Source organism: Engraulis encrasicolus, chromosome 5, assembly GCF_034702125.1.
Source record: "Engraulis encrasicolus isolate BLACKSEA-1 chromosome 5, IST_EnEncr_1.0, whole genome shotgun sequence".
NCBI classification, from domain to species: Eukaryota; Metazoa; Chordata; class Actinopteri; order Clupeiformes; family Engraulidae; genus Engraulis; species Engraulis encrasicolus.
In genome coordinates, this window is record NC_085861.1 from 22,672,283 (window position 1) to 22,688,057 (window position 15,775).

At 43.0% G+C, this 15,775-nt stretch overlaps 1 protein-coding gene and 1 long non-coding RNA gene across 2 annotated transcripts in view; one reads left to right on the top strand and one right to left on the bottom strand.

Moving 5' to 3' along the window:
- The first annotated feature begins 6,008 nt into the window (after window positions 1–6,008).
- Window positions 6,009–15,775, top strand: part of si:dkey-122a22.2 (uncharacterized) — a 55,471-nt gene continuing 45,704 nt past the window's right edge. The window contains exons 1-4 of the mRNA XM_063198953.1: window positions 6,009–6,144; window positions 6,434–6,599; window positions 6,963–7,034; window positions 7,359–7,435. Of these exons, the coding sequence (XP_063055023.1) occupies window positions 6,082–6,144; window positions 6,434–6,599; window positions 6,963–7,034; window positions 7,359–7,435 (378 nt within the window). The 5' untranslated portion in view covers window positions 6,009–6,081. The remainder of the gene's footprint in view (window positions 6,145–6,433; window positions 6,600–6,962; window positions 7,035–7,358; window positions 7,436–15,775) is intronic.
- Window positions 13,230–14,931, bottom strand: LOC134448407 (uncharacterized). The gene is made up of 3 exons (XR_010034760.1): window positions 14,731–14,931; window positions 13,757–13,893; window positions 13,230–13,607 (listed from the first exon to the last, which is right to left on the bottom strand). It is a non-coding gene; the product is annotated as an uncharacterized LOC134448407 (long non-coding RNA).

Here is a 15,775-nt window from a genome sequence, read left to right on the forward strand (position 1 = left end):
TGAAGCAGCAGCTGTGTCTTTTGTAGATAATGTATAAGTATGTCCCGTTTCAGTTACAGGTTCCACTACCAGAAGCACATCCTGATGATCCATGACAAGTCTATCTGGTCTGAAGGGAAAAGTGAAGGATGGAGATGGTCCATGAGGATGCAGGAAGTTCAGTTTCACCTCTCCAGTGCTCGGCATACATTCCTCAACACATGCTAGCCACCAGTTGCCATCATATACAGCTACAATATTTTTAAAAATAGTTTTTTTAGATATTCAATTTTTAATTTTTCAATTTATCATAATTCATATTCTGAGAGTTGTTGTATTCCAAGCTGATTGTGTAATATGTAGAGCCAGAAAAGAGCTTTCAAACAATACCACAGGCATCTTTTTGTGACTAACACTGACTGATATATTCAAGGCTGAATGTATAGTGTCCTACCCTAAAATGTGAACCTTTCCTAGTCTGTTTCTCCCTTAATATTAGTGTCAGATTCAAACCAATGCAGTTCTGGGGTGCTACCTTGCTACTAAAAAGGCACACCAAGTATGATTGAAATCCGGATCGGTCGGGTCCCAAAGCGTCTGATTTCACGTGAAATGACCCAAGACCCTTGTTTTAGGTTGCCAATTTAAGAATGAGTGACCATATGAATCTGCATTTTTTTCTTGGAAAGGCTCTGAGGGCCGCACGATATGGCCGAGCGGGCCGCATGTGGCCCCCGGGTCTGAGTTTGCCCACGTCTGAGTTACACCATAATTTTACTTTTTTTTCTTTTCATACTTTTACTTTGGCCACGTCTAGGCTTATTAATGGTGTTCATTTGTGCTTAGATGCCATATGTACACTGATGTTCATGTTAATTGCTACATACTGACTCTGCAAATACTAGAGGACAGTGTGCATTACAGTACACCAGAGAGTCACACATTAGTGGCTCCATAATGTCATTCTGTGCAGATCTACGGCTGTGTCCTACAGCAGATGGGGCCACCTTGAACTTTGCTAAGCTCCTCCGTGCCAGTCTGTCTGTGACTGTCCGTCCACGCGGCGGCTGCTGTTGAATTCATTTCTCTGCAGCAAATTGTAAATCAATGAATAGGTGGAGTGCGGTTCCATTTTTTATGCAGCATCTGCTGCGCCGGGGCCGGGCAAAGTGAATTTATAGAGACAGCTAATGGCATCAAGTGGCATGAGGTGATTGATGGCATGGCTGACATCTTAATTCATTTAATCGACTGTCCAAAACATTGCCATAAAAAAGCCTCCAACAGACTCCAACACATCAATTACGTGTCACACTATCCCCTCAGTTCTGAGGCAGGATAGACTTGAGTAAAAATGGATGCAGCTCCAGATTGAGAGCAGGGATAAGTAGATATTATTGCAGATCAATTGTACTCATCAGTGTTGCTGCAACATGCCTTGATGTGACTTGACTTGACTTGAACTTGAACATCATCATCATCATCATCATCAACATCATCATCATCATCATCATCATCATCATCAACATCATCATCTCTGTCCTCTTCATCATCATCCTCCGACTTCTTCTGGAATTATCTGTTCAGATGACCAAAACTCTGACCCACAATGCTTTTCATGTGTCATCATCCTTCCGCTAGTCCCCTTGAATATGTGTTTACAGTATTTATACTGAGTAATGACAATAAAGTTGAGTTTAATCTAATCTAAAATGACTTCCATGGGCCCATGCAGGCTCGTCTCAACACATCTTAGACCCATCAACACACTTTACATGGGGCTCCAACGTATGTGTGTTCCTGTCCGACCACACGGGGCTCGAACCCACCACCTCCTAGTCAATGCTAGCCTGGAAAACCAGCGCCAACTGCATCCAATCCATTTAGGCTGGTTTATCAGGCTAAGTCAATGCACCAGCTCGGATATGGGAGGCACAGCACGATACCGCTGAACTAAAGGACCAGTCTGATAGCTCAGTGCTAACCTATACTGTGTGAGGCTTCAGGAGGGAGGTTTGCTAACGTCCCATGGCACACTCTGCTAGCTGGTCTCCATTACATATGCAGGGCAGTGGTGATGATGATGATGCCAATGAGGAGGAGGACAGCGAGAGCCTCTGTCAGAAGTTTCAAAGGGGGTCGCACTGCAACCCAGAGTCTAATTAGGCCAGGACTGGCAGCAGCTGGGAGGAGCAGCGAGGAGGTGAGCTGTTCTCCCAGAGGAAGGTGTGTTTCCCCCTCCGCCAGGTCCCCTCGGTGCGGCTGTTTAAAAATACCAGACGCCCACGTTCCCTGACAGAGGAGTCAACAACTGCCATTCATCATCCGGCTTCACTTCTCAGGCCCTTTTAATTACAGCAATGAATTTACCGCATGGCTGCAATCCTTCTCTTTCTCTTTCACTTACCCTCAATATCTCTCTCTCTCTCTTTCTCTCTCTCTCTCTCTGCCTCTCCCCCTCTCTCTCTCACCTCTCCTCATCGCTCTTTCTATATTTGCTTTGTGCGTCCCCTCTTCCTCCTTCCGTGCGTAAAAGTGATTTGTTTGGAAATATTCTTAACCTCCGCGGGGGATCTGACATTTTGCTGCACGCAGCGCGGCAGCGGCCCTATTCCTCACACCGTGCCCAGGGCTGCAAACAGCTTTGTCCGTGTCCGGAAAAAAAAGCCTTCTTAAGGGCCACTTCACCTTTCCTGGTGAACCAGAAGCTATGTGTTGACGCCCAGGGCGGGGGCTGGGCTACACAAAGGCTACTGGTTCACCAGGATACACTTCACCCAACTCATGCAATGTAATCATGATCTAAATCTGCCCCCATCCCCCTCTGACTTGGCCTCGGACAACTGACCCCTTTGTTCCCCCGCCTGCTGGCTTCCCTGTCCACACCTGACCGTATTTGGCTTCCAAGGACACTGTTGTGTCTTTCAATGCTGTGATTGACAGAATAAGCATCACCTCCCCCACACACATCACACATGCAGTGCATCATTTTACACACACACACACACACACACACACACACACACACACACACACACACACACACACACACACACACACACACACACACACACACACACACACACACACACACACACGTACGTAAGTACGCACGCACGCACGCACGCACGCACGCACGCACGCACACACGCACGCACGTGAGCACGCACGCACGCACGCATACACACACACACACACACACACAAACATGCACATGCACACGCACACGCACACGCACATGCACACACACGCAAACACACACACAGGCCCTACTGCGGTGAAAAGACAGAAGCAAAACAATTTCAGCACGGTGAGTGTGATTGCCATGTTGTTACAACGCTTGTGATTTTCAGAGACATTTTCTGTTACTGTGGGGGGCACAGTGGGGAGTCGAACATCCTCTATGACCGATCTCTTCTTCCTCTTCCTTTTCTTTTTCATGTTCTTGTTGCTTTAAGATGCCTCTTGGGTTGCCTTGTGGAGATTATATCTCTTTTTCTTTGCTGTCTCTCAATCTCTCTCTTTTTCTCGTCATTTTCTCTCTCAGTCCCCTTCCTCAGTCTGTCCCTGTCCCTGTCCCTGTCCCCCTCTCTCTGTGAGAGTGTGTTTGAGTGTGAATATATATGCTCTAATGTGTAATTTTCCTCTGTCACGTCTCCTTCATCCGTTTGGAAGAGAAGAGAGAGAGCCTTGTCGCTCCACAAACAGATGCCAAAGCGGCAGCCTCCCCGAGCCCGAGTGACGCAGACGGGAGTCAATATGGATGTCACTCCCGAGCTCCGGCTGACGCAAAACGATTCTCTTTGCTACAAGCACAGAGGCATAAAATTGCCTATTTACATGAATTACAGGACGGCATGTAAGCCCAAGTCAAAATGTTCCCCGCTGTGCAACAAAACATTTGCATTGCATACATAATTAACAACACACAGGGGGCTGGGCTCATACCGGGGGCTCTGATCCCCCATGACATTTTGGCTCCTGAGGTCAGTGCAAAGGTTCATGCTGCTATGCACGCCGTCCACGTCAGTCCTTATGCACGCACAGGTCCGCCGGCATGGGGGGACAAAGGGGTATGCTGTCCCAGGCCTAGGAAGATATAGGGGCCAAGAATTGGGTCCCCATTAAATTGAATGTGTTGGATAGGAGGCCCTTTCAAATGACTTTGTCCTGGACCCAGAAAAAACTGTCAGCGGCCCTGTGCAGGCAAGTCCATCCAGTGTATAATTACATGTGATGTTTCTGCTGACAAGTCAGATCTTCTGGTCCTTACTAAGCCTCTTAATCATTAGGCCATGAGATACTTCATTTGCATGATGATGTGCCCTACCTGTTTTCTATCTGAAGTCAGGCTGTCAGTATATAGGAGGTCACAGTACAAAGACACGTCAGCTTTTGATGTCCGTGAGTGAGAGGCAGTGACCTCTTGAGTCTTATTGTGGTATTGCAGTGGGATATTTGTCTACTACAGCTTCAGCTCGAATATTCCAGTCTAGTGTAGAGACGCCACTGAAAAGTCATGTCAAATGTGCACTATGGCTATGAATCTTTTTTATGAGGCTTTTTAGATACCAGTTAACGCCTGGAGCTTGAAACAGAACAGAAGTGTATTTATGTACAATGGACTGGAAAGCAATGTTGGTTTTAGTCTTGTTACTACTACCACCACTACCACTACCACTACTACCACTACTACCACTACCACCACTACCACTACTACCACTACTACTACTACCACTACTACTACCACTACTACCACTACTACTACTACCACCACTACCACTACTACCACTACTACCACTACTACTAATACCACCACTACTACCGCTACTACCACTACTACTAATACCACCACTACTACCGCTACTACTACTACTACTACTACTACTACTACTACTACCACCACCACCACTACCACCACTACCACTACCACTACCACTACCACCACCATCAACATCATCATCATCACCATCACCATCGTTATAATAATACCATCACCATCATCATCATCATCATCACCATCATCATCATCAATATCATTATTGTTATAACAACAACAACAACAACAACAACAACAACAACAACAACAATAATAGTTGTTGTATATATATTTATATACTATATATTAATATATATTAATAATAATAGTAGTTGTTGTCGTTGTAGTTTAGTATTTAATATTTACTTTCAACAACAGTTCATCATCATCCATTATTACGATTGTCTGGCATTAACAATGCCTGCCCAATGCAATGCCTGCCCAATGCAACAGTGCCTGCCCCAGAAATACACAGAATAGATACCGTACATTAGAATGTCATTCCCTGCAACAAAAAACCCCCCCTCTGACCTGAGTGTGGGTAGTAAAATGTTCAGGACATGTCCCCCAGAGGGATGCAATAAAAATCTCCAGCCTGTCAGCCTGAACATGAACTGAATTAGGTACTTCTCCAAGCTTAAGTTGTGCTTTGCGAAAACAAATAGAGGGACTCACCATTTTACATCTATGCAATGTCAATGTGTGTGTGTGTGTGTGTGTGTGTGTGTGTGTGTGTGTGTGTGTGTGTGTGTGTGTGTGTGTGTGTGTGTGTGTGTGTGTGTGTGTGTGTGTGTGTGTGTGTTGCATCCAATTCACTTTCCAGGTGTCAGATCCGGCTAGAACACTGCATGATTACATAATGGTTGTTGAAAATCAGCATGGTGCGTTTTTGGACTATCTCTGGTATTATGAAGGTTAAGGTGACCGTTTGGGCACTGGAAAAGCCACTGTACTGGCAGTCACACCCCTACTAGGTGGCAAATGTGACCATATGTTTTAGTATTTGTTCCAAGACTGCATGAGTTGGAGCACAGCCTAAGCAGGTGATTAACTGAATCCCAGTATATCTGGCTGTTTGTGCTCTTCGTGAATACAGTCAGTGTCTTCCAAAATAAACATTGAAACCAAAAACTGAAGCCTGTTTAAGAATTTAGATTTAAACGCATTTTGACCCAAAACGGCCACCGTCTCTGTCAAACTGCAACAGGAAGTAGCACGAGCAAGGAGCGAGCGGCGGAATTTCCAATTTCTTCGCCAGTCATTCATTCATTAAAAACGAAATTATGTTGCGGAAAAGGACAGAAGCACAAGAAAATGATGGAAATGTAAAAACAGACAAAAAGAAGGTCAACTATTTATACTTTGTCATGTTGTGCAATGCACGTAGTCGAATTATAACGCTATCGTAAAGGAACTCAAAGGGGTGACAAGTCTCTCACTGGTTTGTTGTAATTTGTATGGAGATCTCCCTTTTAAGTTGTTTACATGTTAAAGGTTTCGTCATTGACGCCTTATGAAAAACAACAGCATATAGCTGTGTGTTCTGATAGTCCGTAGGTAGGCTACTAAAAAGTATCAATGTTGTTGTAACAATGGTGTAACATTTGTATCTTCATTTGTATCCGTCTTTTGCAGAAGGCGTCATCACCCGGTGAGAATAAAGCATCTCAGCATTCCAACGAGAGAACATGTTGGTCTACGTTGATTCTGGTTGGAAAGATCCTACTGCTCATCATCTTCGTTCCTCCCTTCCTAAATTATGCTTCTTTGCAACGAGAAGGACAGCTTCTGACACCCAAAGGTATACTTTTCCTTTCAAACGTGTCATCTCAGAAGAAACTATTTTATCATTGTGTTGGCCTACCCTACTGTAAAGTGTCTGAGTAGCCTACCTTGAAAGGCGATACACATAAAATTGATTATTATTATAATGAATAGGCTACTACTAGGCCTACTACTACTACTACTACTACTACTACTACTACTACTACTACTACTACTAATAAGTTCTGAGGTGTGAATACTCAAAATGTCTGAGCTTTCTGGACAGCACATCACTCCCACCTCACAAGGCTTACATTTATCCTGTCATTTATACATTTTCCTTGTTCATCTTTCATTCATACGCATACTGCAATACTTGCTCATACTTTCTCTTTTCTAGATGGGCAATCTTTTGATATTGGATTAGGTCAAAGGGTCCACATGCTATGTAAAGGAAAAGGACAACCAGTCGGTAAGATATAGGATCTTTTCATCCAGTCAGTTTCCTTGTACTTCTTACATTTTCAACAAGCCATATTCAAACACACATAGGCCATTACGGCTTAATGCCTAAACATTTGCCTACCAGTGTACAGTACATGCATATCTGGACTCAAAGGGGAAACTGGAAGCTTGTATGATCAAAACACTTCAAAAGGAAAATAGCAGGGTTGGAAGCATGAACAACGTTCTGTTTCATAAAAAAGGCAATATTCATTATGGGTTACTGTGGCCTTCGTTAAGGCCTGACATCGAGATTTCATAATTTATCCTATCAAATATTTTCTTTTTCCAGTCATCCTTGATGCACCGACTGGTATGTCCTCAGATATCTGGTATCACATCCAGGAGACTCTCTCAGAGATCACAAAGGTGAGGGCTTGCCCATTGTACATGTAAATGTTCTCAAAAATACTGTTTCTAAATGTAATGTAACATGATTGCGATTGTCAATCATCTTGGTCAAAATAGTTAAGTTGAAGTTGTAGGCACCTGAAGACTTGCATGGATTTCCCACTGAATATTTGAGCATGTTAAAATCACTTTTATTAGGATATAGTATGTAGTGAAGGGTGGGACAGGAACTGAGGCAGAGTGAGACAGGGGAGATCCCCACTGTTTGAGGACTTATTTCTGTGGCTCAAAAACATGGGTCTTTTCACGCGGGCCTTGTTTTGGGGGGGGGCTGTTGTATTCACGCAGTGTAAATGCAAAATGGCAAAACAATGAGTACAGTATGACATTGGCGCATGGAGAAACTATAGGCCTAGGCCTACATTCCAGCCATTTATATTTTGAGAAATAAGGCTACATAACATTTTACCCAGGATATTAGTTGTACATTGTCATTTATATTTTAAAAAAATGCAGTACAGTGAATCATTTCTGTTTACAACACAGTTTCATTCGTCCCTCATGCAGGGGTCTATGTAATGAAAAAAATAATAAAACAAAATAGGAGCAGAGATAAGAATTTAAGAGTGGGTAGGCTATGCCTTTTCCCCACACACACATAGGCGTACACATTCTACATGAGGGGTGCTGGTCACAGGGCCAATTTTTCAAAATTCCTCCCATTAAAAGGGTTGAACAACATATTACACATTTATGTCTATATTCACATTCATTACACATTCATTTGTAGGCCTATATGCAGCCCGATGTATCCTCTGCCGTGCCAATGAAGGCCTGTCACCAAACTCATTACAACTGTAAAACAAAGCCTGGGGAGTGTTAGTAAACTCATCCCAACTGTCCCTTCTCTGAAGGTTTTTTTATTGCTCCCAAACTCAAGTTAACTACAACAACTTGACTAGGCTTTTGATCCCTCTGTCTTTCAAGCACTTGTGGTTTTCTCTATAGGATGTATTTACTCCAGGAGGAAAATGCGAAGAAAATCATAATTCAAAACGTTTTTAACAAAAACGGAAATCGTAAATTTAAAAAAAAAAAAAAAAAAATTAAAAAAAAAAAAAAAAAAAAAAATTTTTTTTTTTTTTTTACATTTTCGGAAACTATGGCGGCCAGATTTAAACTATGGCGGGCCGCCATAGTTTCCTCAATGTATGGGAAACACTGGGAGACTACGTACTGTAAGTAGGGTAGCAGGCAAAATGTTTCCAAGCTTTGTCCAGGTGCTTACAATCCATGTAACATTTCAGGCATGCTGCTTTTCATCAGTCTAGTCCAGTGTTTCTCAACCTTTTTTTGAACAAACGCCCCCCTGACAACGGCCCTCTTTTTATTAAAAAGTTGAATGGACTACCAATGGCAACTAAGCACCAGCCCCTCTCAGCTGTATCCTTCTTAACGCCCCACCTAGAGGTCCCCAATGCAGAGGTGGAAGAAGTACTGAGGTTGTGTACTTAACCCTTAGCGCAGCACTATGGCTCTCTGTAATGTCATAGCAATGTTGTTATGACGTAGTTAAGCGTTTTCAGCAAGTGAATAGGGTCGCCGGCGACCCCTGCTGCAGTTACGTAAAAGTAGAATTCCCCCCCCAGAAAAAATTACTCAAGTGAAAGTAAAAGTTGTACACCAAAAATGTACTTAAGTAAAAGTCAAAAGTACTAATTTTTAAATTTACTTTTTTAGTACAAAAGTACAAGTATGTCTGCCGACTTGATTAGGGATAAAGTTTCTGCAACGGAATAGGAAAAAGTTTCTGCAACGGTTTTCGGTTCTATTTGAACATGACTATGGAGTCCTGTTAATGTTTTTTTCAGTATCTTTTCTGTCTGGGTGTCAGTTTGAAAGAGGGGCTTGGTCCCACCTCCCTGCCCGCAGCTGAGGCTACTCAAATATCCATGAAACACAACAGGAAAACCTAGGATAAATGTAACTAGTAACTAAGTCCTCTTCTAGAAATGTAAGGAGTAGAAAGTACAAGTAATTGTCAAAAAAATGTATTGAGTAAAAGTAAAAGTCTGCATTTTTATTTTTACTTAAGTAAGTACAAATTCCAGAAAAAAAATACTTAAGTACAGTAACGAAGCAAAAATACGAAGAGAAACACTAGTCTAACTGATAGTTGTTGTCTTATGAAACCTTTCATCTTAGTAATCACTGCTTTTGCATGTCACTGCAATATGATTTGAGTGATTAAAACAGAGAGGCCTCAAAGGAAGTTTGCACATCCAACTTTCAGGTGCTGGATGTAAACAAATGTGACAAGCAAATGAAGAAGGTCTATGCTGCAGAGCAATTTTGATCCCAGTTTATTTGCATGTTTTTACTTAGTAGGTCTTCATCAGACCTACTGTGGTTGGATTAAACCTTGAAAACTTGGAACAGAATCAGTGTGCGTTGGCTTTCAGCACATACGTAGTTTGCTGTGAATATGGTTTTATCGGCTGTAAGAACACCAAAAGCTTACTGCACTGAAGGCCAAGGTATCATCTCTTTGAACGCAGGCCACTCTTGCAAAATAGCCTCTGCTCTTGTCCTGCGCAAAGCACTTTGAACAAAATATTCAGGCGCAGTCATGGACAGCAATGATGCAAGACTATTTCCATTTTCATACACGCATGAAAAATGTATAAATGAGGCATATGTTCAGTCCACCAAAGGAAAACAAATCTCTTCAAAGTTGCTCGCATTAAGAAATTTAGCATTAAAGCATAAAAGGACGTGTTCTAAAAAAAGCTAAAAAAGCGTCTACTTACAGAGCCTAGTACAGAGCAGCAATGCGTTTACAACAACATCCCCCATTAAAGCAAATGTAGTCATCTTAAGGACAGTGCTACGCTATCTGTAGATTGCCGCTTGAGTGAACAAGATATGCAAGGGGGGTCATCAAAGAGCACTCCAGGCCTGTCACAACCAGGCAATTGCGAGGGCAAATGAGGCAATTGCTAGGGCCCCCAGCTCCCTCCTTTTAATGGCTGGTTATGCACTTGTATTTAAATGACAGTAATGGCAACTGTGTGAGTGTGGCAGCACCTCCCTGAATTCAATGACCAAAAGTGCAATGATGCTGCTATTTAAATATCTCTCGAAGTGGCCCCTTCCCAGTAGTTTGAAGACCAAGAGGACCCTCTCTGCCCAGAGCCTACAAATACCTTGTATACATCCCTGCACTTCTCTGGAACTGTGACTGAAACTTAACACAGCTGCTTGTCGCTATTGAGTCCTGGGGAATATTTTGACTTAAACAAGCCTGACTCCGAAATAAGGTTTTTTTTATTTTTAAAAAAAGCCCCCGAAGTTTCACCCCTTAGGACCCCTAAGCAGCTCTCATTATTGAAAGGTAAAGGAGTCACAAACGGGGACATCTCCTAATGTAATGTTTCTGGATTAGTGAACAGTGCGCCTAAAAAAATCCTTCAACCATCGTGGGCAGCCAAGCGCAGGTAATTGCATCACAGTAATTCCTCTTGATGAAAGTGCCCTCAAACTACAGTTCTCAGAAATGACCATGTTGCTGTTTCTGTTTGATTCTCTCCATTGGCTTGGTGTTGGCATTGGTATTGGGCTTGGTGCAGTCTTGTGTATCATCTTATGTGGTGTGTGCATCGGTTGTGTGTGTGTGTGTGTGTGTGTGTGTGTGTGTGTGTGTGTGTGTGTGTGTGTGTGTGTGTGTGTGTGTGTGTGTGTGTGTGTGTGTGCAGTGTGTGTGGTGTGTGCAGTGTGTGTGTGTGTGTGTGTGTGTGTGTGTGTGTGTGTGTGTGTGTGTGTGTGTGTGTGTGTGTGTGTGTGTGTGTGTGTGTGTGTGTGTGTGTGGTGTGTGTGTGTGTGGTGTGTGGTGTGTGGTGTGTGGTGTGTGTGTGTGTGTGTTCAGAGCAGGGGTTAGCGGGGGTCTGCCGCAGATGCTCTGCCATGTCACCTCTCATCACCAGACGCGCAGCGCTGGCCGGCATTTGAGGTGACAGGCTGCCCTAGGCTGTTCGCCCGAATTCGTCTGTGTGCCATCACAAGGACGAGGGATTTTTTGGACAGGGTTCTGATATGCAGAGCGCCTGGGTGCACATGGCTTTGCATCTGCTCGTACCACCACGACTCACACACCCCCACACATACCCCCTCACCCTCTACATGCCGAACTCCTCCCATTAAAATGCACTGCTTCATTGGCAGTGCCCTGCAGTTGAAGAGGCTGCAAAATAAATAAATGAGTAAATAAAGAACTGGGAAAAATATGGCACTTTCTCAACAGAGATAAACTCTCTGATCCCGAGGCTGTAGCCTCAACACTTGCATAACGGGGAATGAGATATTGAGACTTCAGCCTGTGAAAGAGTGAAAATATTATATATGTAAGGTTCATTATGTCTAACTGTTTAAATAACACTTAAAGGTCCCATGGCATGGTCCTGTGGTGCTTTGTATTGGCTTGCGGGGGTGTCAGGATGTTATATCCGCAGGCTTTCTCAGTATAAAGCTGAAACACGCCATTTTGGCCTCTTAGCAGAAGGACTCATTTGAGCGCTTTCTCCAGTGCGTCAGTTTGGAGGGAGGCGTGGGAGGGAGGGGAGAGGTGTGTCCCAAGGGGGAGTGGGGGCGGGACCAAGCTCATGTGGGTGGTGGCGACGAAGCTGTGTTTGTTTGTTAGCTGCTAACTGGTAGCTATAGCTCTTCACAACGGCACGTCAAGCAACAGGGGGAATTGACGCATTTGACCCGAAGATGAAACATGTAGAGAGCTACCTGCTCATGGACTTCAGCGCAGGACGTCTCCGAAGGGTGAGTTTGAGATATTATGGCTGGAATTTGCATTTTTTGGTAGGTCTGAAAGCCCTGTTGTAGCCAGTGACTGGGTGGTAATTATTATAGCAGCGACGACTGTATTCACCATGCGAAGAATACCTTGCAAGTGAACATCAAAAACAATATTCTTCTTTTACTTACAGTAGGCCCTACATATAATTAGTCTACTCTACACAACCTCATTTGCAACCTCATCTCATGTACGTTGCTGGCATCGCGACTCCACTGTCTCGAAACCCAGCAACTTTCTCAGTGTGGAAAGCATGTTGAACCGTAGTTCTGTACCGTAGTTCTGTACATTAATGCTACGTCCTTCATTTATGGTACGATGCTACAAGTGTAAAATAAATGTGTTATTAATGAACGAGGCGGGTAATTTTCAGAACCCAAGACTTGTTTTTATCCCCTTCAAACATCGTTTTGTATCGGAGATGCTTCCCCAAGGAGGTCTATCATTGTGCTTCCCGCATTTGATCACACCACAGTACCTGTACACTGTTGACCAGTCTGTTTGGGGGAAATATGTGCACTGATGTCTGCACCGGAATAGTCAGCCTTCCCTTTTCCATGTATTCTCGCTTGTATACATTTGTGAAATGATCCAGCTTACCTGTTGACATCACATTTACCCAGGAGTTGCCACCAAAGTGTTTCCATTGTGAAATGTGTGTCTGCCTTATCTCATGTTTACCCGAGAAACCTAACACGATCATAGAACTGCCTTTTAAAATAAATAAATAAATAAGCGTGGGTGCTAGTGTGGAAACTGATACAGTGGTCAATGCCCTCAGAAAGAGGTAGGGCCTACCTGTGAATAAGATGAAACTTTTACCATCTCTAATCTTTATCAGATCATTATAATAGGAGATGCACACTTGATTTAATTTAATAGTGAGTAACAACTTGTATAGCAGGATCACCCACCCCCACATGGGCTGTTAATTCAATTATGCAGACAATGTAAAGGCAGTGTGAACATTTATTTACAACAGCATCAAGAGTATTCCATAGGAACATATTTATTGAAGACAAATATTGTAGTGAAAGAATGACGGCAATAACAATCTCTGCAACTGTCTTTTCTTTTTTTCCAGCTGCTTCAAGTCCAACAGTGATTCCCGTGTTGTCGTGCATATCCATGCTGAGTTCCTTGATGACGAAGGACACTACACCGGGGATTCAGACTGCAGTACGCATGAACCTCAACACAAGGCTTGCTGTGACCTCTTTATCTGGCTGGCTCGTCTGTGAACTGCACCAACGCCAACATTGCCTCAGTCTGCTTTGCAGGGTTCCCAAAGACCTTGTCCAGAATGAGTTCCACGAACATGAACATAACCTTTTCACACAAAACATACAGAAAAAAGCACACATTGTTTAGAATTCTAATTCTCCTATTTTGTAGACTTAATGTGCTATTGAAGTAACGCCAATAAAAAATGTTATGTCAAATTGAGTTGAATTGAATGCATTCTTTTGAAAACTTACCAAAAGGTTGGCTTAATCTTTTGATGGTTGATGCACTATCCCTTCTTGGTCTTGGCAATTTTGAAGAAAGGTACACCTCCTGCAGGTAGTCATAGGGCCGGTTGTTCGTTTGAATTTTCATTGTAGAGGAGAGCCATCTGTAAGTACAACAGACAATTTGTGAACANATTATACATTTTATGGTAAAGCAAATATAGAAATATCATTCACAACAGAAGTTTTCAGGGGGCCTAGTGAAGGGATCCACGCCATTATCCAAACTCATGTCCACTACTTGTGCTTGTGGCCTGATTCCCACCATCCGTGGAGAAAATAATTCAGTTTCCCTGTTATATGCAGTCAGCCTAGGCACAACAACTTTTGTGGGACTTTCCCCCATTCAACATTATGTATCTTGCAATGTCATCTCAAGGCCACAAGCAACACAAGGAAGGACAGGAGTTAGTGGAAAGAACATATGATGGTAGGTGTTTCTTGCCATTTAAAGCACACAACTTGATGATCCACAATGATCCAATGATCCACAATAAGGCTCTCAAACTCAAAGACAAGTGAGTCAGAACAGGCAGAAATGGCATGGAAACACTTCAAAATGTTATTAGTCACATGTTTTTTTTTTTAATAATTTAAAAAGCGGATGGCTTGAGGAAAAAAACTTGCGCAGTCTCTCTAATCTGCATTTTTCACTGGTCAGTAAACCAAAATGTTGTAGGCCTATAAGATGCCGTCATCTTCCCCGGGTATTTCAGTGTAATTTCTGATGTGGCTCAGTAGACCTGCATAGTGTTGTCATATTTCTGATTCCAATCAATGACTGCACCATACCCTGATACAGTTTTATTACCTGTTAAATGTTTTGACCTGTAACTTACATAGTGGAATGACTAATCATCACACAACCAAGGGAAAAAATGAATGAACCGTTTTGAAGCTACACAACAGTAGCTACGTTGGAAATACAGTAGGCTACATACATTTACTCCATGGCTGGGGCAGCAATGTCTTCAAGGATAACTGGTGTGGCTGTAGTCCAGGTGGCAATGCAGTCTGTCTGGCAGGCAGCATCCATGAACCATATGTCTGAACGTGTACACTTATTGTGGTGGCCTGTGAAGACAACAACACTCAATGAGATTCAGAAATACCCAATGCACTAATATGCACCCACCCACCCATTATGCCACATCATGTTCTGCGTAGTTAGAAGACATTGTGGGGACATTGTGGGGGACAAAAGAGTGAGTCTTCTAAACGAAAGCACACATGTTTGCATTACTGCCCCAGTAACCAGCTTTGTTCACAATTTCAAGTGGACACAAAGGAAATAGGAGGAATCCATGTAATAACATTATGATAACTATTAGGTTATTTCACTCGTTATAAGAGGGTAGTGGGTAAATGAATGTAGTACTGACAACTACAACACATAGGCCCTATTGCTATCAGCGAGTGTCTGCATGCACTCACTAACACTGATGTAACAGCACTGGGTGTTAGTGATTGTAAGCTTATACATTCATAACAACTGCCATTAGGCATTGTGTCGGTGGTTGCGAGCAGGGATATTCACAGTTGCGATTCTCTTTTAAGTGTGCACCCTGACGTCAAAATCGGACACACGGCAGTCGAGTTTGAGCCACTGGGGTATTGGTAAACTCCATAGAATTAATACATTGTATTAGTTCTATGGGTAAACTCAACGAGACGCAGATAACACATCTCGTGGTTCGAAATCCGAGCATTTGATAAACTGACGACGTGACGAGCCAAGACTGACTGCTCAAAACTGTGCTACAAGCAAGCCAAGGAGGGTGTCAAGGGTAGCCAGCAAGTTACGTTGCTACTGTAAACACTCAAACCAGGCACATAGCCATGACACCCCATCGCGTAACCCACACAACAGTGTGCAAAAACCCTTGAGATACAGTAGTTACACATGCATCATGAAAATAATAATCTGGTTAAAAAATACTGTACTTTAGGCATTGCGATTCCACGATAACAAAACGACAACAATTC